Here is a 27982-nt window from a genome sequence, read left to right on the forward strand (position 1 = left end):
TCAGCTTTTTTCTTTTTTAAGATTTATTTATTTATGTATATGAGGACACTATAGCTGTAGATGGTTGTGAGCCTCATGTGGTTGTTGGGCTCCAGTAAACTCCGCTTACTCTGGTCAGCCCCTCTTGCTCAGTCCCTGCTCACTCAGGCCCAAAGATTTATTTATTATTACAAATAAGTACACTGTAGCTGTCTTCAGACGCCAGAAAAGGGCATTAGGTCTCATTACGGATGGTTGTGAGCCACCATGTGGTTGCTGGGATTTGTACTCAGGACTTTTGGAAGAGCAGTCAGTACTCTTACCTGCTGAGACATCTTACCAGCCCCTCCTTTCGGCTTTCTTGACTGCCATATACTTCTCTCTCTTGAGCTGGTTCCACACCCTGTCTTCAGATCTCCTTGGCAGGTATCTCAAGGCTCTGGCATCTCATGGCTCTTGGGGTATCCAGTGAAACGTAGGCTTCACCTTCACAGCTTCACTCTGGGGCCTCTCTGGGCCCTCTATGCTGGGACACCCCTCCCACACACCTGGCCTCAGCAGCTTTCCTGAACTGTGGAGAAAATTCCACAACTCCTTTATTCCTGTATGCTTGGCTTTAAAGCCAGAATCACTTTGGTCAAATCTGCCAACACATGGAATAGAATCTGGCCCACTTGAGGAATTAATTTGCATAAATTTGACTTGTTGATGCTCTCCCTAGTAGAAAATTTTTCCTTTCCTTTAAAAGATTCTTTAGGCATTTAACACCTAGGAAGCTTAGCTGGGTGGGGTCCGGGAACCACTCCTTTTATCCCTGTTTAGTTAGCCATTCTTTAAACTCCTTCAGCTCAGGCTCCACCATTACATTTCCTGGTGACCTTTTCCTCCTAAACTATACATTTAGATTTTTTGGGGGGCCTGGCTTGCTGCTTTTTTGTTAGATATCTACATAAAAATGATTACTAATAACCACATAACACAGCTCATACTAGACTGTCTTGAAATCTCCTCTGCCAATGACATTAGTCCAAAAACTCTTCAATTTAACATCTGGCAGGACAAAACAGCCATATTCTTTGTCAAATCATCATAAGATTGCTCTTTAGCCCAGCTGCTAATATCATTTCACCATGAAATTGTGAGTTGGGCTTCACACTCCACATTGCTCTCAGAACTACTGCATTCAATCACTTTTCTAAGACAAAGTCTACATTCCACCAACAAGCAGTACAGTCAGGCCGCCCCAGCATCAGTACCACTCCCTACAATCAACTTTGTCTTAGTCACTCTTCTATTGCTGTGAACAGACACCATGACCAAGGCAACTTATAAAAGAAAGCATTTAACCTGGAGCTGGCTTACAGTTTCAGAGGGTAAGACCACCATGGCAGAGAGCACGGAGGCAGGCAAGTATGTGGCACTAGAACAGTAGCTGAAAGCATCATCTTTTGAAACCTCAAAGACCACTCCCATTGGTACATTTCTTCCAACAAGGCCACACCTCCTAATCCTTCCTAAACAGTCCATCAACTAGGAACCAAACATTCAGAGATATGAGCCTATGAGAGCCATTCTCATTCAAACCACCACAAGGTCAGAGGACAGCCTTTAGGATTTGGGTTTTCTCTAATCAATTCCAGGAATCAAACTAAGGATATCAGGCTTTCACTGCAAGCCCTTTTAGCCACTTAGCCACCTCACCAGCCAATTTTCTTTTTAAATTGTATTGATAGTCCAAAGGTAATGATGGCTAAATCACTGATAGCTTAGTACTGGTTAGAGCAACGATATAAATCTTACTGGTCATCAGTGTATTCTTTATAATGTTTTATGCTTATTTATTTAATTTTATGTATATGAGTCTTTTGCCTATTATATGTTTGTGCACCATGTGTGTGTGTTGGTGCCTTTCAGAGGCTAGAAGATGTCAGATTGCTTGGAGCTAGAGTTATGGATTGTAGTCAGTCAGCAGGTGGCTGCTAGGAACCAAACCTGGTCCTCTGCAAGAACAACAAATGCTCTTGACCAGAGCCATCTCTCCAGCCCCTCATTAGTTTAATCTAACTCCTAATCACTTGTAGTAAAACAAACAAAAATAAAAAAAATACCATCTTCATTTAACCTGTCCTTGATGAAATAACAAAATCAAATTTCAACCACAAGACATAGCCTAAATACTCTGTATGATAAAACTCAAAGTTCTTAATAAAACACAAGCACATAGAACAACAGCAAATTCCACATCATATGCTAACCTGGATGTCTTTCATTTCTACCACTTTTTTTTTTAACCGAAACAAACAAACTATGGTTTAAGACTCAGGAACTTGGCAATATTTTTTTTTCAAATTAACAAGATAGGGATTTGGTATTATTTTTTCAAAATGAACAAGATAAGCCTGAGATCTCAAGGAAAATAACTAGCAACTATCCATAACCAACAATAAAATTCAATTTTTCAAGTGAAAAGATATTCCAAAAACTTGTATTTGCCACAGTGAACTAAAATACTTGTTATTGTTTGAAAATATCTGATATTTGTGATGATACTAATAAAGTGATTTAAATGTTTTAGTTTAAGGTGTCAGTTAAATGGCTTAGTGGATTGTTGGGAGCCGCCCCCACATTCGCCGTTACAAGATGGCGCTGACAGCTGTGTTCTAAGTGGTAAACAAATAATCTGCGCATGTGCCAAGGGTATCTTATGACTACTTGTGCTCTGCCTTCCCCGTGACGTCAACTCGGCCGATGGGCTGCAGCCAATCAGGGAGTGACACGTCCGAGGCGAAGGAGAATGCTCCTTAAGAGGGACGGGGTTTCGTTTTTTCTCTCTCTTGCTTCTTGCTCTCTTGCTTCCTGCACCCTGGCTCCTGAAGATGTAAGAAATAAAGCTTTGCCGCAGAAGATTCTGGTCTGTGGTGTTCTTCCTGGCCGGTCGTGAGAACGCGTCTAATAACAATTGGTGCCGAATTCCGGGACGAGAAAAAACTCGGGACTGGCGCAAGGAAGATCCCTCATTCCAGAACCAGAACTGCGGGTCGCGGTAATAAAGGTTCCCGTAAAGCAGACTGTTAAGAAGGATTCAACTACATGAATTCAGAACTTTTCAGCTGGGGAACGGTGGATACCAGTAAGTATAGCTTTACGAGGTACGCCTGGCCTTGAACTTTCTAACGAAATTCAAGACAGTCTATCAGAAGTAAAGTGGGGAATAGCTTTACAAGGTACGCCTGGCCTTGAACTTTCTAACGAAATTCAGGACAGTCTATCAGAAGTAAAGTGGGAAATGGCTTTACAAGGTATATTTGGCCTTGAATTTTTTCTGGTGTTAGGAGCCCTTTTGTTCCTTTTCACATGTTATCAAGTGATTAAGATAGGGCTGAAAATTCTAGAGGAAATTCAGGACAAGCTATCAGAAGTAAAGCGGGGAGAGAGAGTAGGAGCAAAGAGAAAATATGGTACACAAAATAAGTATACAGGCCTTTCCAAGGGTCTTGAACCCGAGGAAAAGTTAAGGTTAGGTAGGAATACCTGGAGAGAGATTAGAAGAAAAAGAGGAAAAAGGGAAAAGAAGAAAGATCAATTAGCGGAGGTCTCTAGGAGATACTCGTCACTAGATGAGCTCAGGAAGCCAGCTCTTAGTAGCTCTGAAGCAGGTGAAGAATCCTCCTCTGAGGAAACAGACTGGGAGGAAGAAGCAGCCCATTACCAGCCAGCTAATTGGTCAAGAAAAAAGCCAAAAGCGGCTGGCGAAGGCCAGTTTGCTGATTGGCCTCAGGGCAGTCGGCTTCAAGGTCCGCCCTATGCGGAGTCCCCGCCCTGCGTAGTGCGTCAGCAATGCGCAGAGAGGCAGTGCGCAGACTCATTCATTCCCAGAGAGGAACAAAGGAAAATACAACAGGCATTTCCGGTCTTTGAAGGAGCCGAGGGTGGGCGTGTCCACGCTCCGGTAGAATACTTACAAATTAAGGAAATTGCCGAGTCGGTTCGTAAATACGGAACCAATGCTAATTTTACCTTGGTGCAGTTAGACAGGCTCGCTGGCATGGCACTAACTCCTGCCGACTGGCAAACGGTTGTAAAAGCCGCTCTCCCTAGTATGGGCAAATATATGGAATGGAGAGCGCTTTGGCACGAAGCTGCACAAGCGCAGGCCCGAGCAAACGCAGCTGCTTTGACTCCAGAGCAGAGAGATTGGACTTTTGACTTGTTAACGGGTCAGGGAGCTTATTCTGCTGATCAGACAAACTACCATTGGGGAGCTTATGCCCAGATTTCTTCCACGGCTATTAGGGCCTGGAAGGCGCTCTCTCGAGCAGGTGAAACCACTGGGCAGTTAACAAAGATAATCCAGGGACCTCAGGAATCCTTCTCAGATTTTGTGGCCAGAATGACAGAGGCAGCAGAGCGTATTTTTGGAGAGTCAGAGCAAGCTGCGCCTCTCATAGAACAGCTAATCTACGAGCAAGCCACAAAGGAGTGCCGAGCGGCCATAGCCCCAAGAAAGAACAAAGGCTTACAAGACTGGCTCAGGGTCTGTCGAGAGCTTGGGGGACCTCTCACCAATGCAGGCTTAGCGGCCGCCATCCTCCAATCTCAGAACCGCTCCATGAGCGGAAATGATCAGAGGACATGTTTTAATTGCGGAAAGCCTGGGCATTTTAAGAAAGATTGCAGAGCTCCAGATAAACAGGGAGGGACTCTCACTCTTTGCTCTAAGTGTGGCAAGGGTTATCATAGAGCTGACCAGTGTCGCTCTGTGAGGGATATAAAGGGCAGAATTCTTCCCCCACCTGATAGTCAATCAACTGATGTGCCAAAAAACGGGTCATCGGGCCCTCGGTCCCAGGGCCCTCAAAGATATGGGAACCGGTTTGTCAGGACCCAGGAAGCAGTCAGAGAGGCGACCCAGGAAGACCCACAAGGGTGGACCTGCGTGCCGCCTCCGACTTCCTATTAATGCCTCAAATGAGTATTCAGCCGGTGCCGGTGGAGCCTATACCATCCTTGCCCCCGGGAACCATGGGCCTTATTCTCGGCCGAGGTTCACTCACCTTGCAGGGCTTAGTAGTCCACCCTGGAGTTATGGATTGTCAACATTCCCCTGAAATACAGGTCCTGTGCTCAAGCCCTAAGGGCGTTTTTTCTATTAGTAAAGGAGATAGGATAGCTCAGCTGCTGCTCCTCCCTGATAATACCAGGGAGAAATCTGCAGGACCTGAGATAAAGAAAATGGGCTCCTCAGGAAATGATTCTGCCTATTTGGTTGTATCTTTAAATGATAGACCTAAGCTCCGCCTTAAGATTAATGGAAAAGAGTTTGAAGGCATCCTTGATACCGGAGCAGATAAAAGTATAATTTCTACACATTGGTGGCCCAAAGCATGGCCCACCACAGAGTCATCTCATTCATTACAGGGCCTAGGTTATCAATCATGTCCCACTATAAGCTCCGTTGCCTTGACGTGGGAATCCTCTGAAGGACAGCAAGGGAAATTCATACCTTATGTGCTCCCACTCCCGGTTAACCTCTGGGGAAGGGATATTATGCAGCATTTGGGCCTTATTTTGTCCAATGAAAACGCCCCATCGGGAGGGTATTCAGCTAAAGCAAAAAATATCATGGCAAAGATGGGTTATAAAGAAGGAAAAGGGTTAGGACATCAAGAACAGGGAAGGATAGAGCCCATCTCACCTAATGGAAACCAAGACAGACAGGGTCTGGGTTTTCCTTAGCGGCCATTGGGGCAGCACGACCCATACCATGGAAAACAGGGGACCCAGTGTGGGTTCCTCAATGGCACCTATCCTCTGAAAAACTAGAAGCTGTGATTCAACTGGTAGAGGAACAATTAAAACTAGGCCATATTGAACCCTCTACCTCACCTTGGAATACTCCAATTTTTGTAATTAAGAAAAAGTCAGGAAAGTGGAGACTGCTCCATGACCTCAGAGCCATTAATGAGCAAATGAACTTATTTGGCCCAGTACAGAGGGGTCTCCCTGTACTTTCCGCCTTACCACGTGGCTGGAATTTAATTATTATAGATATTAAAGATTGTTTCTTTTCTATACCTTTGTGTCCAAGGGATAGGCCCAGATTTGCCTTTACCATCCCCTCTATTAATCACATGGAACCTGATAAGAGGTATCAATGGAAGGTCTTACCACAGGGAATGTCCAATAGTCCTACTATGTGTCAACTTTATGTACAAGAAGCTCTTTTGCCAGTGAGGGAACAATTCCCCTCTTTAATTTTGCTCCTTTACATGGATGACATCCTCCTGTGCCATAAAGACCTTACCATGCTACAAAAGGCATATCCTTTTCTACTTAAAACTTTAAGTCAGTGGGGTTTACAGATAGCCACAGAAAAGGTCCAAATTTCTGATACAGGACAATTCTTGGGCTCTGTGGTGTCCCCAGATAAGATTGTGCCCCAAAAGGTAGAGATAAGAAGAGATCACCTCCATACCTTAAATGATTTTCAAAAGCTGTTGGGAGATATTAATTGGCTCAGACCTTTTTTAAAGATTCCTTCCGCTGAGTTAAGGCCTTTGTTTAGTATTTTAGAAGGAGATCCTCATATCTCCTCCCCTAGGGCTCTTACTCTAGCTGCTAACCAGGCCTTACAAAAGGTAGAAAAGGCCTTACAGAATGCACAATTACAACGTATTGAGGATTCGCAGCCTTTCAGTTTGTGTGTCTTTAAGACAGCACAATTGCCAACTGCAGTTTTGTGGCAGAATGGGCCATTGTTGTGGATCCATCCAAACGTATCCCCAGCTAAAATAATAGATTGGTATCCTGATGCAATTGCACAGCTTGCCCTTAAAGGCCTAAAAGCAGCAATCACCCACTTTGGGCAAAGTCCATATCTTTTAATTGTACCTTATACTGCTGCACAGGTTCAAACCTTGGCAGCCGCATCTAATGATTGGGCAGTTTTAGTTACCTCCTTTTCAGGAAAAATAGATAACCATTATCCAAAACATCCAATCTTACAGTTTGCCCAAAATCAATCTGTTGTGTTTCCACAAATAACAGTAAGAAACCCACTTAAAAATGGGATTGTGGTATATACTGATGGATCAAAAACTGGCATAGGTGCCTATGTGGCTAATGGTAAAGTGGTATCCAAACAATATAATGAAAATTCACCTCAAGTGGTAGAATGTTTAGTGGTCTTAGAAGTTTTAAAAACCTTTTTAGAACCCCTTAATATTGTGTCAGATTCCTGTTATGTGGTAAATGCAGTAAATCTTTTAGAAGTGGCTGGAGTGATTAAGCCTTCCAGTAGAGTTGCCAATATTTTTCAGCAGATACAATTAGTTTTGTTATCTAGAAGATCTCCTGTTTATATTACTCATGTTAGAGCCCATTCAGGCCTACCTGGCCCCATGGCTCTGGGAAATGATTTGGCAGATAAGGCCACTAAAGTGGTGGCTGCTGCCCTATCATCCCCGGTAGAGGCTGCTAGAAATTTTCATAACAATTTTCATGTGACGGCTGAAACATTACGCAGTCGTTTCTCCTTGACAAGAAAAGAAGCCCGTGACATTGTTACTCAATGTCAAAGCTGCTGTGAGTTCTTGCCAGTTCCTCATGTGGGAATTAACCCACGCGGTATTCGACCTCTACAGGTCTGGCAAATGGATGTTACACATGTTTCTTCCTTTGGAAAACTTCAATATCTCCATGTGTCCATTGACACATGTTCTGGCATCATGTTTGCCTCTCCGTTAACTGGAGAAAAAGCCTCACATGTGATTCAACATTGTCTTGAGGCATGGAGTGCTTGGGGGAAACCCAGACTCCTTAAGACTGATAATGGACCAGCTTATACGTCTCAAAAATTCCAGCAGTTCTGCCGTCAGATGGACGTAACCCACCTGACTGGACTTCCATACAACCCTCAAGGACAGGGTATTGTTGAGCGTGCGCATCGCACCCTCAAAGCCTATCTTATAAAACAGAAGAGGGGAACTTTTGAGGAGACTGTACCCCGAGCACCAAGAGTGTCGGTGTCTTTGGCACTCTTTACACTCAATTTTTTAAATATTGATGTTCATGGCCATACTGCGGCTGAACGTCATTGTTCAGAGCCAGATAGGCCCAATGAGATGGTTAAATGGAAAAATGTCCTTGATAATAAATGGTATGGCCCGGATCCTATCTTGATAAGATCCAGGGGAGCTATCTGTGTTTTCCCACAGAATGAAGACAACCCATTTTGGGTACCAGAAAGACTCACCCGAAAAATCCAGACTGACCAAGGGAATACTAATGTCCCTCGTCTTGGTGATGTCCAGGGCGTCAATAATAAAGAGAGAGCAGCGTTGGGGGATAATGTCGACATTTCCACTCCCAATGACGGTGATGTATAATGCTCAAGTATTCTCCTGCTTTTTTACCACTAACTAGGAACTGGGTTTGGCCTTAATTCAGACAGCCTTGGCTCTGTCTGGACAGGTCCAGATGATTGACACCATTAACACTTTGTCAGCCTCAGTGACTACAGTCATAGATGAACAGGCCTCAGCTAATGTCAAGATACAGAGAGGTCTCATGCTGGTTAATCAACTCATAGATCTTGTCCAGATACAACTAGATGTATTATGACAAATAACTCAGCAGGGATGTGAACAAAAGTTTCCGGGATTGTGTGTTATTTCCATTCAGTATGTTAAATTTACTAGGACAGCTAATTTGTCAAAAAGTCTTTTTCAGTATATGTTACAGAATTGGATGGCTGAATTTGAACAGATCCTTCGGGAATTGAGACTTCAGGTCAACTCCACGCGCTTGGACCTGTCGCTGACCAAAGGATTACCCAATTGGATCTCCTCAGCATTTTCTTTCTTTAAAAAATGGGTGGGATTAATATTATTTGGAGATACACTTTGCTGTGGATTAGTGTTGCTTCTTTGATTGGTCTGTAAGCTTAAGGCCTAAACTAGGAGAGACAAGGTGGTTATTGCCCAGGCGCTTGCAGGACTAGAACATGGAGCTTCCCCTGATATATCTATGCTTAGGCAATAGGTCGCTGGCCACTCAGCTCTTATATCCCATGAGGCTAGACTCATTGCACGGGATAGAGTGAGTGTGCTTCAGCAGCCCGAGAGAGTTGCAAGGCTAAGCACTGCAATGGAAAGGCTCTGCGGCATATATGAGCCTATTCTAGGGAGACATGTCATCTTTCATGAAGGTTCAGTGTCCTAGTTCCCTTCCCCCAGGCAAAACGACACGGGAGCAGGTCAGGGTTGCTCTGGGTAAAAGCCTGTAAGCCTAAGAGCTAATCCTGTACATGGCTCCTTTACCTACACACTGGGGATTTGACCTCTATCTCCACTCTCATTAATATGGGTGGCCTATTTGCTCTTATTAAAAGAAAAAGGGGGAGATGTTGGGAGCCGCCCCCACATTCGCCGTTACAAGATGGCGCTGACAGCTGTGTTCTAAGTGGTAAACAAATAATCTGCGCATGTGCCAAGGGTATCTTATGACTACTTGTGCTCTGCCTTCCCCGTGACGTCAACTCGGCCGATGGGCTGCAGCCAATCAGGGAGTGACACGTCCGAGGCGAAGGAGAATGCTCCTTAAGAGGGACGGGGTTTCGTTTTTTCTCTCTCTTGCTTCTTGCTCTCTTGCTTCCTGCACCCTGGCTCCTGAAGATGTAAGAAATAAAGCTTTGCCGCAGAAGATTCTGGTCTGTGGTGTTCTTCCTGGCCGGTCGTGAGAACGCGTCTAATAACAGTGGATAAACGTACTTGCTGCTAAGCCTGAGAGTGGAAGAGGAGAATCAAGTCCTTCAACCTGTCCTCAAACATTCTGCACACCCAAACAAACAGACAGACACATACATTTAAAGAAAAAATGTAAAGGCTAGCAGTGTGGCTAGGTTGGTCTAGTGCTTGCTTAGGATACATGAAGGCCCGGGTAGAATTCCCAGCATAACTGTGGTACAGTGACACATCTCTGCAATGCCTCAGGATGTAGAAGCAGGAGATGAACAGTTTAAGGTCCTCCTAAGCCAGCTTAAGATACATGACAGTCTAATTTTTAAAAAAAAATAATAAATTAGCTGGGCAGTGATGGCACATGCCTTTAATCCCAGCACTTGGAGGTAGCTCAGAGTTTCAGGTCAACCTAGTCCTCAGAGCAAGTTCCAGGACAATCAGAGCTATACAAAGAAACCCTGTCTCAATAAACAAAAACAAATCAAACAAAACAAAAAGATTAAGACCGAGTAATGGCAAGGCACACACCTATAATCTCAGCACTCCAGAGGCTAAAATAGAAGGACCTTGAGTTCAAGGCCAGCTTTTAGGAATCATTAGTAGGTTTTAGACTAGCCTGGGCTACATACAGAGACCTTATCTCCAATATAAGTAAACAGAAATAGAAAATCAATCTCTCAGTCTCTCTCTCTCTCTCACTCACTGTTTTAAATGATTAAGCGTTCTCAGTTTTAATTTTAATTCTAGTGCAATAAAATCATAAAGATAACTCAAACTGTAGTTTTCCTGAGATCTTTAATGATTTCAATGTAAAAATGTCTTGAGACCCAAAGTTTTTGAGAATTTCGTTTTACAGCAACTTTTTAAAATCTAAGTTACCCCCCCCCAAACCCCAACCCCTCATTCCCTCCCCACTCCACCCCACCCTAGCACTGGGCATCTTTATAGACATTTTTTGATTGTTACAAAATGGGAACTACAGTTACCACAGGAATACTGAGTAAAAACTAGTGAGGCCACTACTTTGCACAGGATAGCCCACCATAACAAAAACATTCAGTCCCAAGACAGCAACATTGCTAAGCTGAAAGAAAAATATTCTTCTGAATGGTCAGTAACATGTGAAGAAAATATTCACTTTAAGAAATGTTGCAAAATAGTGGAGATGATCTCATTCCAATTTCACATACATAAATCTGGGCATGGTGATCTATGCCAGTAAATCCAGCGATCAAGAAGTGGCGGCAAGGACCAGAGAGATGGCTCAGTGGTTAAGAGCACTGTCTGCTCTTCCAGAGGTCCTGAGTTCAATTCCCAGCAACCACATGGTGGCTCACAACCACCTGTAATGAGATTTGATGCCCTCTTCTGGTGAAGACGGCTACAGTGTACTTATGTATAATAAATAAATAAATTAAAAAAAAAAAAAAAAAAAAAAAAGCCGGGCGATGGTGGCGCACGCCTTCCCAGCACTTGGGAGGCAAAGGCAGGTAGATTTCTGAGTTCGAGGCTAGCCTGGTCTACAAAGTGAGTTCCAGGACAGCCAGGCCTATACAGAGAAACCCTGTCTCAAAAGACCAAAATAAATAAACAAACAAACAAACAAAAATAAAAAATAAAGGCAGCCTCAGCTACAAACATAATCTGAACCCAGTCTGGGCTACATGAGACACTGGCTTAAAAAAAAAGTATACATATATACCAAAAAGGTAAAAATATCCAGATATTAACAATAGTGATCCAAAGTAGGAAGAATTATTTTTCCTTTAATTAATTGTGTTTGTGTATTTGTATGCCATATTTGTGCAGGTGCTGGAAGAAGCCAGAAGGGCTCCCCTTGAGCTGGAGTTACAGGCAGTTGGAAGACACCTGATGTAGGTGCTGGGAACTGAACTCTGGTCCTCTGGAAGATCCAGTGGAAGAGCACCAAGTGCTCTGAATCACTGAGCCATCTTGCCACCCAGCCTAAATTTACTTTTTCTTAAAATCAAATTTCCTATCTTTAGCAAATATTTGTAAAAATTATAACTAGAAGCTGGAGATAGAACTCTATGAAAGAATGCTTGCCTGGCATGCATGAGACTGTTTTCAATCTCCAACATGCACGCGCATGCACACGTACCCACATGTATACACACACACAAACACACACAAATGAAACAAAAAACAAAAAAGGGTGGGCAAAGTGGTCCAGAAAGTAGAAATGCTTGCCCAGAAACCTGATGACTGAGTTCAATCCTCAGATCCTCCAAAGTGGCAGGAAAGAACTGACTTCCAAGAGTTGTTTCTGCCCTTCACATGCACACCATGACACTTGAGTGCCCACATTCACATATGCACACAAATGAACAACTTTTACATTTATTTATTTTTATGTGCACTGATTGGTGTTTTATCTACATGTGAGTCTGTGTGAGGGTGCCAGATCCCCTGGAACTGGAGTTACAAACAGTTGTGAGCTGCCAAGTGGGTGCTGGGAATTAAACTAGGGTCCTCTAGAAAAGCAGCCAGTGCTCTTAACCACTGACCCCATCTCTCCAACCTCATAAATAATTTTGCTTAATGCACAAAGCTTTAGTCCCAGGATTCAAAAGGCAGAGGCAGCTGGTTATCTGTGAGTTCAAGATCAGTCTGGCAACAAAGTAATACTTTCTTTCAAAACAAACAAAAATAACAAATGGATGGGAAGATTCTTATAACTATCATATTCTGATAACTATTGTGAACGCCTTATTTGAAAGAAAAAACAGAATTATAATAGAGCTAGACACTGAAAACAACATTTTCAGTACCTAAACATTAAGGATCCATAGGAGTTATTAAGGTAGTAGCTGTTGCAATGTAAACATTCCCAGATCACAAGGCCATTATTCTTTCCAGTCTCAACTCTTCTAATGCAGGAAACTGTAAGGTCTTCTAATTATACCAGATACTCCATCCACACCTTCTGGGCAGTTTATGCTATCATTTTTCTAGGTAAGATCACTGCTTACACTTTTACAAAACTTTTTGCAAAGAACAAATTAACACCATAAAGCTTATCTTTCAACAATTCTAAGATTAAATCAATCACCTGCCACTACCCACCTACCAGCACTTGGAGACTAAACCAAAGCTGCCAAACATCCACATTTTAGTTGTTCTTCCCACAGCCCATTATAAAATGAGCTATTGAGATGGTATATGTTGGGGGTGGTCTTGTGTGCTGTGTATTCAGATTCTGAGTTCTGTGCCCCAAGATCAGGTTGCAATCTGGACATGGGCATTGTATTGACCAATGTGCTATAAAGAACGCATTCCAACAATCTCTGATTGGACAAAAAGGTAGAGCCTAGGCAAGGGCAGGAGAGAGAGGCAGGACTTGAGATCAAACACGGGATCTCAGATAGGACCACAAAGAGAAGGAAAAAGGTAGAGGAAAGAAGAGGTTGGCATGAGGCAGGATGAACCATGAGTGCATGGCCAAAAGCAGCTCACAATGAGGACACACAGGAAACAGCACAGCTCAGCTGGCAAGGAATGCAGCATTTACCTGGTTATTAATAGCCTAGCCGGGTTATAATAGTCTCAGAATCTTCCCAGTTTAGGATTGTAGCTTGTTAATAAATTCTGATGTCTTTGTGTTGTTTACTAGAGAGCTAAACAGGAAAGATTGGAGCAGAATCACCCACCTCCCAAAAAAATTACTTCTATAGGTAAACATACTTACTGCACAAGCCTGGAGACCTGAATTCTATCCCTGGGAACCATACAGAGTGGAAGGAGAAAATCAACTCCACAAAAATTCCCTTCTCATTTGACAACCATTCCAGGCCCCACACTCAGGCATCATGCCTATAGGGGAGCGCATGCATGCATGCACACAAAGTAACTAAAAGTATTTTTACTGCCAGGCAGTGGTGGCACATGCCTTTAATCCCAGCACTTGGGAGGCAGAGGCAGGCAGATTTCTGAGTTCAAGGCCAGCCTGGTCTACAGAGTGAGTTCCAGGACAGCCAGGGCTACACAGAGAAACCTTGTCTCGAAAAAAAAAAAAAAAAAGATAAAGTATTTTACTAAGCCATCACACACAGTCAATTTATCTAACAGTAAGAAAGACTATCCTCAGAGGTCAAAATAAGAAGCAAAGCCAAGTGGTACAACTAGAATTTAGATAAAGACTTGAATGAGAATTCAGAATAAAGAAAGCTACGTGACAGTTTTTGACAGGAGGTAAGGGGAGGGCCATCAATTCAAGGTCATTCTCAGCTACAAAATGAATTCAAAGCCTACCCGGACTTCATAAAACCAATCTTAAGAATGAAAAACAAATTCCTCTTCTTGACCAATATTCTAGGAAAAAAACAAAGACCTCCAAAGTAAGATGCATAGCTCAGCTTCACACTGGAGACTCAGCAGGAGAGACTGCCCAACTCTACTCTGTAAAATCTCCCCTTATGGGACACCATCAGTTTAACACAAACAACTATGCTTAGGATGGTGAAACTACAGAAGAGTTACACTGGCAAAGTAACCCATCTAGAGAGCTTGTCACTACTTGAGCAGGTCTTTATTTCTGTCCATTTGTAAGGTTCAAATGAAACAGCAACTGTAGCAGCAGTAGGACCTCTAGACAAGAGGCAGGACTAAGCCACTGTGTCAACTCATCAGTCTCCATCCCAAGCCCGGGAGATACGCCAACCTTACTACCTGGATGAGAAAAGACACAGGATGAATGACTTGTCAAAGCAACTACGTTAGCAAGAGTGGAGAATCTCAGTCTCTCTCCATAACTGTGGATCCCTACCACAGTGATGGTTGAGGTCCATGTAAATGTTATAGTCTAAACAGCTGTCTCCCTTTATAAAATATGACCAAACAACTAAATGTCTCTCCCTGTTCACAATTCTTCTTTGGAACAGCATAGCTGCTACCTGAAAAACTTCCGAAAGTACTTTCCTTAACATTTAGTCATAAGCACCAGAATGATATAATAATTTCAATGAAATAAAAACTTTAGCTGGGCGTGGTGGCACACACCTTTAATCCCAGCACTTGGGAGGCAGAGGCAGGTGGATTTCTAAATTCGAGGCCAGCCTGGTCTACAAAGTGAGTTCCAGGACAGCCAGGGCTATACAGAGAAACCCTGTCTCGAAAAACCAAAACAACAACAACAACAACAACAAAAAACTTTATATGGGCCATTAATTCACTAGCTCTACAGAATCCAATGCCCGCAACCTCAATGAGGGGGAAATAATATTACAGCAAACTCTCATTACTAAAGAACAGAAACCCCTTTTTCCAACTGCAAAGATTCTATTTACACAAACCTTTACACTTATAAAATATAAGAGATGCTGGAGAGGTGGCTCAGCAGTTAAGAACACTGGCTGATCTTACAGAGGATCTGTGTTTATTTCCCAGCATCTCAGAGGGGCTCTCAGTAACTTCAGTTCAGGAGATCTGACACCCTCTTCTGGCCTCTGGGCACCAGGCATAAGTAGTGCAAACACATACATGCAACAAAACATCCATACACATAAAATACGATATAAGAAGGTAATTTATAAATCCATGTCCGATATCTACAGAACTATTTCTGATTGGTTTTCCACACATCTCAAAGATGTTCAACTTGGAGGGTACTCACAATCACCCAAAGGGTTATGGATTCTAAGTAGCCATGTGGCTGCTAGGAACTGAACCCGGGTTTTCTGAAAGAGCAACCAGTGCTTTTAGCTATTGAGCCATTTCTCCAGCTGCGTAAAGCTTCTTTTCAAAGTCTAGTTAATGCTTTTGATAAGCTTCTTTATAAATATGTATATGTATATACTATGTGTGTATATTTATAAAATATTTAAATTTAAATACATATTGCATTATCATTCAAGTGATGAGTGTTTCTTGCAAGCAATCCTAATGCTATTAATAAGGTTAGCACTACATATCTATAGGGGACACCCTGGATTTAACCTGTTAGCTATGTGGGTACACTCTGGTGTAGCTTATTCCCTTGCAGTTGTGGAGCCTGAACTTTGGGTCTCGAGCCTGCTAGGCAAGTGCTTTACCACTGAACTCCATTCCCAGTTCCAGTATGTACAATTTCACTACCTCGTCAGTTTTCCCTTTTCCCTATTCAGTGCTCTTTTATAGGTTTGCTTTTTTTCTTTGGAAACATGAACCTAGACTGGACTCAATTTCACTGCGTAGCCGTTGATGGCCTTGGATTTCTGAACCCCCTGCCTCTGTTTCTCGAGTTCTAGGATCACAGGCATAAACTCTCCTGCCAGCTTTGCCCTGTGCCATGTTTATGTGGTGCTAATGCCAGGGCTCAGGGCTTTGTGCCTGCTATGCAAGCCCTCTGTCAACTGAACTACATTCCTAGCCTCAGCACTGTCATGAACAGCAACTTCACTGACCATTCATTACCACCCTGTCTTGTACTTAGGACAATCTATTACCTGAAGCAGTTTACCTAAATCTATACAATCTATGACTACAGCTAAGACTTCTAACTTCAAAGCATATGTCACCCTATCCCAGGTGTTTTCCACTGTTCAGGCTCCACAACTGCAAGGGAATAAGCTACATCAGAGCATACCCACATAGCTAACAGGTTAAATCCAGGGTGTCCCTACACCAGAGTGTACCCACATAGCTAACAGGTTAAATCCAGGGTGTCCCCTACACCAGAGTGTACACACATAGCTAACAGGTTAAATCCAGGGTGTCCCCTACACCAGAGTGTACCCACATAGCTAACAGGTTAAATCCAGGGTGTCCCCTACACCAGAGTGTACACACATAGCTAACAGGTTAAATCTAGGTGTTCCCTATGGATATGTAGTGCTAACCTTTTGTGTCACAAAGTCATAAAACTAGCTACATGAGTAATCCCAGCATTTTGGCCTCAAGGCAGAAGGATCCAGAGTTTAAGGTTAGGCTGCTGGGCATGGTGATAAAAACCTTTACCAGCACTTGGGAGGCAGAGGGTGGTTGATCTTTGTGAGTCCAAGGTCAGCCTGATCTATACAATGAGTTCAAGGCCAGCCAAAGCTACATTGTGAGACCCTGTATCAAAAAAATAAAACAAATAAACAAACAAACCAAAAAAAACCACTAAAGGCTTAGGGTAGAGCACTTGCCTAGAGTGCCCAGAACTTGAGTTCAATCCCTAGCATGGCAACAAAAAAAGTCACAAAACTATACGGTCTGCCCAATTTGCAGAGGTCTGTTACAACAGTATTAGGCAACTATGAGGGAAAAAGTTAAGAAAGCAAACAGGTTTTTATTATGATTCTGTGCAGCACCCTACATAAATCTCACAATAACCCCTCAGGTAGGCCTGAAATTCCCACTGTACAGACCAGGAAAAACAGCACCCAAGAGGCTCAGTGATGTGCAGTCACAGGCTCGAGTGGCCTAGCAATGATCTTAACTACATGTAGTGCCACAATACTACACTGTTTGCATGGCACTACAGTGATACTGCTTTCTGGTCAATCAAAATAATAATAAAAGTAACTTCTTTGGTGAAAATATTTTAATATTCCTTAAAACCATTCATGGTTGAAGCACACACCTATAATCCTGTCACTGGGGAAGTGGAGGCAAGAGGACCAGAAGTTCAAGGAGAATGTGTGTATATCCCAAACTGGGAGAACTGAACAGAGAGCCCTGGAAACTAGGCCAATCGCTCTAACATGTATGTGTACATACAACTAAGCATTTTTTTTTCCTTTTTAAGTAAGGCTCTTGCTAAATTACTCACATTGACCACTTTATCCTGCTCTAACCTCCCAAGTAGATGAAACTTCAAATGTGTGTCACCATGGCCAGTTTTCACAACTTGAAAGTATCAAATAAAACTAGAGAGATGTCTCAGCAGTTAAGAGTACTGCCTGTTCTTCCAGGAGACCTGGGTTCAATTCCCAGTACCATGTGACAGCTCACAACCATCAGTAACTCAGTCCCAAGGAGCTCCAAAGGCACCAGACATAGACACGGGACAGACATACATGCACACAAACCAAACATACACATAAGACAAATAAATAAAAACTTAAAAAATAAAAAATGAAGTGCCAACTAACTTAAAGTATCAAACATCCTCTCCCTTGCTGTCCCTCACTGTCCTCTGTCAGACAGACTAGCTGACAGGAAAGCGATGTATCCTTAAACAGTAACCCTTTATAGGCCACAGAAATATGCTTGTCCTAGGCCTCAATTAATCCTACCAAATCCTGTGTATTAGTTACAAAAAAGCGGGCCTGCCCAACTATTAGTAAATGTAAACAACTACCTAGAGACAGTCTGTCAAGGGTATCTTGTCTCTCTAAGGGCTTTCACCAATCCTGATCAAGATACAACAAAATGCAGAAAAATACTATCCCAGAATCTGATACCCCTCCTTACTGGGGATAGATGCGCCAATCAGTCTCACACTGGTTTGATTACCCCTCAGGTGATAACTGTTAATAAGGGACAGTGCCCAGTAAGAAAACAAAAGACAAAGGGGAGGGGCTCTCACACCTGTAATCCCAGCATCTGGAGGATCAAGGAGTTCATTGGCCAACCTCAGCTACACACCGAGTTCCATACTAACCTGGGCTATGAGACCCTGTCTCAATAAACCAAAGGAAAAAAGCATGCAAATATGACACTTCAAATACTGTTAAACTTGGAAAGATCACTGAAGGACTTCTCAAGGGAAAACATTTTTTAATTAGCTTTAACAAGTTATGGAGTATTATGAATCCCCAAGGGGGCTTCCTTGTCAAAAGCAAGCAGAATGTATCGTTAACACAAGCTGTACTTACAATACAAGGTGAATTGCTTTTAACAAAAACTTGTGTTCTGGGAATAAATAATATCTGAGTCCAACCGGATGGGCCAATAGAGCTGCCTGCTGGCAGGAAGGACTAAGAGCTGGGACAGGAGTAGACCGAAATGAAAATGAAAACAAAAACAAGACAGGAAGAACGAACTGGGCTGGGAGGTGTGATGGGGGAGGGCAGGTGGGCTGGAACCCAGGAAGTACTGACTGATGGAGATGGATAACTCGGGACTAGAGAAGGAAGTGACCACCTGAACCAGAGAGCCTGAGCCATGCGCCCAGTCCTTTCCTACAGCACACACTGAAGATCCTGCCTGCATGACTCACAGCTACAATCCCAGCACTCTGGAGGCTGAGGCCCCTGGGGCCAGGCAGAACCTCAGTGTGAGTTCCACAACAGCCTGGGAGAAGAAGGTGAGATCCTGTCTCCTAATAGGAAAAAGAAATAAAGCAATATAAGCTCACCACTTGGTAGGTAGAGATAGCAGGGTGAGCAGTTCAAGGTCATCCTGGGTGGAATATTGAGCTCAGGCCTGCCTGAATTACAACAGACTCATTCTCAAACAGAAATTAAAAAGAAAGAAACTGGCCAACACTAGAGATAATGGGGCTCAACCAAGATATAGAGGCACCAGTTATAGAGCAAGACCCTGCCCCAAAACAAAACCAAAAGATCCTAAGAGAAAGAGTACAGAAGAATGCTGGGAGTATACACAATCTCAGTGAGCCTAACCCTAACCCCCTAACCCCCCTGACCCCTGACCCCTAACCCCCTGACCCTAACCTCTAGGCCCCTAACCCTGGCTTTTAAAAATGTATTAACTCTTCTTACTCCTCTGCTTCTCTGCCTTCTGACTAAGAGTAAGTGAAAAATGTACAGGGTGGTGTGGGAGCACACCTTTCATCCCAGCAGAGAAAGGCAGGCAGATCAAGGCCAGTAGAACTACACAGAGAAACCTTGTCTCAAAAAACAAAACAAAACAAAACAAAAACAAAAAAAACAAAAAACAAAAAAAACACACACACAATGAAAAAGAGTAAAATGCCTTAACTTTAAATGGGAGAACTTTATGGTATTTGCATTATATTTCAAGTTTAAGTCTAAAATGTGTTAAGCTGGGCCAATGTGTGATTAGTAATGATTAATTAGTTCGTTATAAGAGTATCCTCACAGTCCCTCATTCCTTAGGTAAAGTGACTGTTTGGGAGAGCCGCTCATTGGTTAATACATTAATCTCAGGAGAGAGTTGTATTACAAACACAGAGACAGCCTTCAAAGAAGCGTTCTTTCTCTCCATTTTTGCACTTGAATTTTGTTAGGTAAAATTCTACACCATGGTGTGTGGGAGAAAAGCTTTTTAATGTAGGGCCTGCCTTGAAGTAGTATATCAGGTTTCTTGGGGTCAGGGGGTGTCATCTAGGGTCCAAACTTTAAGCAAGGGGAAAATAATCTGGTGTGAAAAGATGGGGTCAGTTCTAGAGAAATCTCCGGTCTATCATGAAATAATCACAGACCTCTTATCTCTGCTACCCACAAACTGGACCATACTCATGGTGGCACTTCCGCCTGATACTTGCGAAGACAGATGCTTTGCCATAACCGCCGAAGTTTCTGGAAAGCTGCCCACTGACGCAAATTAGAAAGCCATTCAGGTATCCACCTGGATGAAGTTAAGCGCCACGTCCAGGGCTGCCCCCCCCCCCCCCCCCGCCCAACCCTCCCAGTATAGGAAAAAGGGTCGAGGAAGGAGGCGAGCGGGAACGCCCGATCTGGTCTAGGCCCTTCACAGCGCAGCCGGGTTTCAGGGAGCCGCCCCTTCTCGGGCAAGAGCCCAGCCCCACCCGCCCACACCCGGGGCCGCGACCCCAGGGGAGGAGCGGGGGCAGCCAGCGACCCTGCCGCGGCGTACGCAGGCGCCGCCGCTGCCACCGTCGCCGCCGCCGCTCGGGTCCGGCCTCCCCCCCCGGAGCAATAGGCTATCGATTCAGCTGCCTGTCGCTAGGAGCCCCGAGAGAGCAAGGCCTACACCGCCCGGCCGGAGCCCCGGCCTCGATTGCACCACTTTCCCCCACCCCAGCGGGGAGACCCTGGAGGCAAGTAGGCCCAGCTGAACCGGGTGGGGGAGGAGGCGAGCAGCCCTGCAACAGGAGCCGCGCGGGTGAAGGGGGTCCTGGAGCCCGCCTCCCGCCAGTAGGTCTCCCGGGGGGTCCTCCTGAAGCCCTGCCTCCCGAACAGCGCATCCAAGTTCAGGCTGGTTGGTGTCCCTAGGTCGCTAGAGCCCTCGCCACTCTCGGAACCATAATAAAAACAAGACGCTGAAGAGGCTACCACTGCGTGCTGGGAGATGGGATTGGGCCCTGAGAGAGCCAGGGGGAGGGGACGCCTCTCTGCTACCCGTCACCACCCGCCCGACCCCGCTGGCCCCACGGTGTCCGGCTCTGTCACCGCCGGCCTCCGGCTCCGAGGCCCCTTTTCTCCATGACACCGAGGACTGGGGCTCGAGCTTCGCCTGGCCTTTGGCGAGCCTTGGTCTCCCCCCCCCCCCCGGCCAGCCCTCCCCCCAGTGCCCCCCGCACCTTTTAAACTACGCAGAGGAAGAGTTTGCCAACCAACTTAGTCAAACCGTAACCTCGTCCCCCTCCCCGACCCACACTGGTGGGGCAGGCATCTGGAGGGACCACTTTGCACTTGGGATAAAGCACATTAAAGACCTGTCAACCATTTTAGGTCTTTTTTTATATATATAGAAGACATCCTCCTCTCCTTCCCCTTCTTCCTTCCCTCCCCCCTCCCTTCCTCCCTCCCCCTGCAATGGTATTAATTTCACACCAAATCTTCCCACCGCTGGAGAGGGGTTGAGAAGGGCGGGGGTGGGGACGCAGGGCAGCAGGAGGGTGGCGGGGAAGGGGAAGGGGCAGCTGGAAGGGGAGCGGGAGGCGCGGGGAGGGGAAGGAAGGGGGTTGATTTACCTGAGACCAGCCACTGGCCTCCATTGTTGGAGAATTCAATGGCATTGACACAGCCGAAGTGGCCGAGAAGGTCCTTCTTGTAGAGGTTTCTGCAGCCCCGCAGGCGTCTCCTCTGAAAGTCCTGAGTGAGCAGGGGGTCCCCATGCAAGCCCCGCTGGGACAAGAAGCCCACCACTGACCTCATGCTGCCCCCCAGGCCAGCTCTCCTCTTCATGCTGGAACCGCCGCCGCCACCGCCGCTGCAGCTCGCGCCGCCGCCCCTCCCTCGGCCGCACGCCGGGCCGCCGCTCCCCTCCCGTCCCGTCCCTCCCCGCGCGCAGCGAGCCGGAGGCTTCTTTAACCAGCCATGGCAGACGGAGCGAGGTGTGCAGACGGTCGGTCGGCGGCGTTCGCGGCTTCCTCACGGTCGCGTCCCTCCCTCCCCTTCCCCCCTAGGCTCCGCCTCCCTGCCGCCTCCAGCAGCTGATCCCCAGCTGCGGTCGCGCTTCCGCGGTGCGGGGCTCTTCCGCCGGCCGCCGGGCCGGAGAACGCGGGCGCCAGCTGCCCCTCCCCCGCGGACGGCTGCCCGGAGATGGCGGGCGGCGGCTTGCAGCGGCCGCTGACCGCGCCGAACCACGGTTGGCTCAGGATGGCGGCGACGGGGCACCCCCGGCACGCCGCACTCTGAAGTTGGACACGCGTAACAATCAGAGTGGCAGCCGGCCTGCGGGCTCACCCTCCTTCCCTGGAGGGACAGCGGCTCGCCCAGCGCTGCTCGCTGCCTCCTGGGGCGCCCAGTTCCCTGTTCAAGTGAGGGAACCCACGATTGGACTGGACGTCTGGAAGGAGGTTGTCTGTGGGGTTTTATCGGTGCACCTGCCCTTTCCAAAAATGTTGATACACCCTTCTATTCTCCAATTCAGTTTTCTAATTGACACTCACCACCACCCCCACCACCACCCCCAGCCTATCGGTTTAAAAAAAAAGGCAGAATTATTCAAGCTGATAGGACACTTGGGTTTAGGGGGTTGCGGAGAGGTGAAAAGAGAATTGAGCTGATATAGTAGCCATATAGTAGAGCGTATGCTTTTTGCATTCTTCAAGTTCTGGGTTCAATCTCTAGCACTAACAATCCCCACCCCCCACTCCCAAAAGAAAGTGAGAAGAAAATTGCCAAAATCAAATTGAGAAGGTCCTCTGTCCATTGGTTCCAGATGCATTTGCAAGCCACAAGAAACATTATGAAACGTAGCAGTATCTTATTTCATTGGTAGGGGTGAGGCCAAAGGTCTTGAGAATGGAGGCCTGGAGATGCACAGCTGTTAACCAGCAGCCACAGTATAGTCCAGAAGTAGCTGCCTTTCAATAGTGCAGGAGTCCTCAGTTGAGTTGACCTCAGTGAGGAAACTGGGTAAGTGCACTGGAATTTTACCAGGTAAAGTTGAAAGTCCCCTTTTCAATGGAGTGCTTTTCCAGGAAACTATCCTCTATCATTAGTGGTAATTAACTAACCTGAAATAGGCAGGTGTCAGGTTTGCCCTTTCAGTTTAACACGAATTACAATCTCAGGACCAGAGATGGCACAGGAGTGGTTAAATACAACCATAGGTGAAAGATGAACTAAAGAAATTCTTAAGATAAAGATGGGGAATGAGGAAGAGGTTCACCTGTCAAGCAAAATTATTTTTTTGCAAGTAGTTAATTCAAAAGTTCATATAACAACATTCTAAATTTATTAGAAGGTCACCAAACCCAAAAATGAGAATTCAAATGGAATATTATCCCTTAAATAAGAAAATGAGGGGCTGGTGAGATGGCTCAGCAGGTAAGAGCACCCGACTGTTCTTCCGAAGGTCCTGAGTTCAAATCCCAGCAACCACATGTTGGCTCACAACCATCCGTAACAAGATCTGACTCCCTCTTCTGGTGTGTCTGAAGACAGCTACAGTGTACTTACATATAATAAATAAATAAATAAATCTTTAAAAAAAAAAAAAAAAAGAAAATGAGTAATGCTTAAAAAAAAAATCCTGTGCACACTGTGGTTTGTACATATAATCCAAGGACTTGGGAAGTGGAGGTGGGAGAATCAGGAGTTCAAGGTCAGCCGATAGGCTATAAGAGACCCTGATCTCAAATAACAGTAGCTGAGTAGTAGCGGCTCATACCGGCGCATACCTTTAATCCAGCAAGAGGCAGGCAAGTCTCTTGAGTCTACCGAGCAAGTTCCAGGACAGCCAGAACTACACAGAGAAACCCTGTCTCAAAAAATAAACAACACAGTAAGTTTTGTTCATTTATTGCAAGGTTTTTCCCATCTCAGTTCCTTTTCTTGGCATGCTCAACTACACATTTAAAAAGCGCCCTTTGGCTCTGTTGTATTAATCAGCCATTATTTATCTCTGCCTTATTTGCTTAGGGTAGGGGAGAGAGGCCTAGTAATGATGTGTCTGAAGTGGCCTTACTGTGTCAACATATGACACACTACTCTCTTCTCTTAAATATATACTTTAATCCACAATTTAAAATATGACTCTTCCCCCCCCCCCAATCCCTGGAAAACTTCAGCCTAAAAATAGTTCAGGATCTGGTCACAAGGTAGCTCAATTCTAGGGCTTTGTGGGAAGTTCCCTAACTGTCCAGTGACCAACTAGAGCAAAGATGAAGGACCACCTAGTCTTTATCCTACAGTTATTCTGGATAGATTTTATTATCTCATTTTGACAAATCTAGGGGTTGAGTTTAGAGCCTGGGCATGCTTTGCAAGTGCTCTAGCACTGAGCTAGGTCCTCAGCATCTCTGAGTAAGCCACAGTGCTCTACCTCTGAGCTAGGTCCTCAGCGTCTCTGAGTTAGCCACATTTCTATAAATAGGTTTTCCAGAGAAAAATTAAAAAGCATTCATTCAGTTCAGCATGAATTTCAGATGAATGGTGAGTTGTGTTTTAGTATTAATATATCCATGAACTATCAGGCAGACATTTTTAAAATAATTATTCATTGTTCATCTGAAATTCAGACTCATTGAGTTTCCTATAATTACTTGCCAAATTAGCTCTATTGAAACAGTTAACTTGCCAGGCGTGGTGGTGCACGCCTTTAATCCCAGTACTTGGGAGGCAGAGGCAGGCAAATTTCTGAGTTCAAGGACAGCCTGGTCTATAGAGTGAGTTCAAAGTGAGTTCCAGGACAGCCATGACTATACAGAGAAACCCTGTCTCGAAAAACCAAAAAAAAAAAAAAAAGAAAGAAAGAAACAGTTAACTTCAGGAGGTAAAGCACCATGTTATTTATTTACTTATATTAAGAATGCGAGGGGGAGGGGCTGGAGAGATGGCTCAGTGGTTAAGAGCACTAACTGCTTTTCCAAAGGTTCTAAGTTCAATTCCCAGCAACCACATGGTGGCTCACAACCATCTGTAGTGGGATCTGATGCCCTCTTCTGGTATGTCTCTAGAGACAGACAGTATACTAACATATATAAAATAACTAAATAAATCTTTAAAAAAATGTAGGGGGGCTGAAGTTCAGAGCACTAGTTGCTCTTGCAGAAGACCCACAACTAATTTTCATCACCCATGTCATGGCCACTAACAACCCACTGTAGCTACAGTTCCAAGGATCCAATGCCCTCTACTGACAAGTGCCTTTATTGAGCTATCTCAGGAGCCCAGTTGTTTGTTTGTTTAGTTGGTTGGTTGGTTGGTTTTAAATTTATTTTTAGCCAGGTGTGGTGGTCATGCTTTTAATCCCAGCACTCTGGAGGGAGGCAGAGACAGACCTATCTCTGAGTTTGAGGCTAGCCTGATCTACAAAGTGAATTCTAGGACAGCCAGGACTACACAGAGAAACGCTGACAGACATCCCTTAGGGCTCACTTGTCCATGTTTCTGTAACTTCAAAGCCTTTGACACACTGATCTTTGCAGAGGAACTGAGTAAGCCACCACACCCTGCTCTGGTGCTGAGGATCCAACCCAAGGCCTCCAGCGTGCAAAGCTATACCCCAACACTAAATATAATCATTGAAAAATTACCAATCTATAGGGTTACATAAGGCTATTAACAATATATATGTTGCTTTGAGTTTGGGCTATTCTTGAGACACTATGAAACCTAGGCTGACCTTGAGGTGTCACAGATTACAGATGTGATGTCAACATGTCTGATGACATAGTTGTCAAAAAGAAAAAAATGATTTCAACTTTAATCCCAGCACTACAGAAGTGGAGACAGGAGGATTGAGAGAAGTTTGGGGCCAGTATATTCTATGTAGTCAGTTTCAGACCAGCCAGGACAACACAGAGACCTCGCAGAATAAATAAATAAAACAGAAAACATACTATAATGGAAATACTTCTAAATATCATTTTTCAAAATATCCTTTGGAACAGCTTTTGAAAAGCAGTTGTTTTCTCACTTGTCAAAATGCCAACCCTACATTGGAACAGAATTTAAAAATATTGTTTCTTAGTATCTGCAAAGTAGTGTACAACTGACAGCTGCCTTATTATCATTGACAAAGCCAGCAGACTGTTAATGCTTGAGTTTTTGTGAAAGCACAAGTTATTTATAGATTCTGACAACTATCTTAATACTGGACAAGAAACACCTCACATAGCCGTGGATAAAACTAATCCCTTCGTGATCAGCCCGTATCTCACCACAGACAACAGTATTGCAACAGTTCTCAACCTTCCTAATGCTGCAATCCTCTAATGCAGCTCCTCGTGTTGTGCTGATTCCAGACCATAGAATAATTTCATTGCTACTTAATAACTGTGATACTGTTATGAATCGTACTGTAAATATGTGATACACAAGATATTCAATATCTGACCCACAGAGGGGTTGAGACCCACATACTGAGAACCTCTACTGTTGTAAAGATCTTGCTGTGGGGGGCTAGAGAGATGGCTCAGAGGTTAAGAGTACATACACATTGTTCTTGTAGAGTAATACAATATTTTGAATGGCTCTCAACCCCCAGGGGACCCAACACCCTCTTCTGGACTCTGAAGGCACTGCAATAATGTGCACATGCCTAAATTCACACATAGCTAAAAATAAAATCTTCTGAGGAAGAAAGAAAACTCCTACTATGTAAGATATAAGTGTCTACAAAAGTTAACATCATTTCTTGCCCCCCCCCCACACACACAAATATTACTTGGAAAGCACTACCTCCCGTCTGTTCCATAAAACTCTTAGGCCAGACTAGAGTCAAGCTCAACAGGGTCTTCTTTCCCCGCTGATTCCGCCAAACCCGTTCCCTTGGCTGTGGTTTCGCTGGATAGTAGGTAGGGACAGTGGGAATCTCGTTCATTCATCCATGCGCGTCACTAATTAGATGATGAGGCATTTGGCTACCTTAAGAGAGTCATTTGAGAGTCCAAAATGGCTCAGAACTATCCAGTCAAAACAGAGATGAAAACATTTATATAGTAAATAGTAAGGCTAAATTTATTTTGTCCTTTTTATATTTAATAACTACTGTAGCAGGAGGTGGTGATGCACAACTTTAATCCTACCACTCAGGAGACAGAGGCAGGTAAAGCTCTGTGAGTTCCAGCCCAGTCTGGTCTGCAGGGCCAGTTCAAGGACAGCCAGGGCTACATATAGATAGGGAGAGAGAAATGTCCTCCACATTTGAATGGCTCGTACACCCCTGTGGACTTGCTCTTCCCACTCTGTTAGTGGATTAGAGGATGTGGTGGCTCAGGCTTTTTCTGTGTTACAAAGGAATGTGAAACACACACACACAGTCACACAGTCAAGGAGTTGAAATCAGAAAAATCAAACTGGAATTTTCTAATATGGCTCCACCCATCAGCTGTGTAATTAGGTACTGTGGAAATTAGGTAACCATTGAGCTGACACATTTTAAAGTGGAATGCTATTGTGAAGTGGAGGTAAAAAACTTGTTACTGAGTTAACAAGAGACAAACAAGTTTTAAATGAGTATTACAGTAAACACTTGAAACTTCAGAATTCAGGAGGTGTAGCCACGAGGATTAGGAGTTCAAAACCAGCCTCAGTCACAACATGAATTGAAACCTACTTGACCTACATAAGACCCTCAAAAAAAAATCTTTTTAAAAATCAAAACTAAGGAAAGAAAACCTTGTAGCAGAGTTCAGTGGCTCACAACTCTAAGTCAAACATTCAGGAGACTGAGACAGGAGGATGGCAAGTTGGAAAACAGCCTGAGCTATTATGAGACCTCATCATACAAAACCAAAACAAGACAAGAAAAAAAGGTTTGCTAATCTATGATACTATTTCTAAAGCTTCATAGATGGAGCTAGAACACACTCCCAAGCCCTGCTCCTGAGGCTTGACTTCTTGGCCATTTCTCAGGGATCAGAGATCATAGAGATCTGCCTGAATTTCAGCTCTCCTCACCGCAAAACTCCTCTCATCCAACCACCACCTCATCAAAGAAGCTTCCCATTTGATTTCCTCGTTGGCCTGTTCGATTACTAACCTGCCGCTGCT

General features: G+C 44.5%; 1 protein-coding gene across 2 annotated transcripts in view; it reads right to left on the bottom strand.

The window, feature by feature from the left end:
- Positions 1 to 21924, bottom strand: part of Dcaf5 (DDB1 and CUL4 associated factor 5) — a 100754-nt gene extending 78830 nt beyond the window's left edge. Inside the window, exon 1 of one of the 2 annotated variants that reach the window (NM_001364324.1) lies at positions 21687 to 21924. Coding sequence is in view for 1 of the 2 variants with exons in the window: in NM_177267.5 (NP_796241.3) it covers positions 21508 to 21721 (214 nt within the window). In the remaining variant the exon portion in view is untranslated. Of the gene's footprint in view, positions 1 to 21507 lie in introns of both variants that reach the window. The other variant, NM_177267.5, reaches the window with a different exon arrangement.
- Between the last annotated feature and the right edge of the window lie 6058 nt (positions 21925 to 27982).

Source organism: Mus musculus, chromosome 12 (genome assembly GCF_000001635.26).
Source record: "Mus musculus strain C57BL/6J chromosome 12, GRCm38.p6 C57BL/6J".
Classification (NCBI taxonomy): domain Eukaryota; kingdom Metazoa; phylum Chordata; class Mammalia; order Rodentia; family Muridae; genus Mus; species Mus musculus.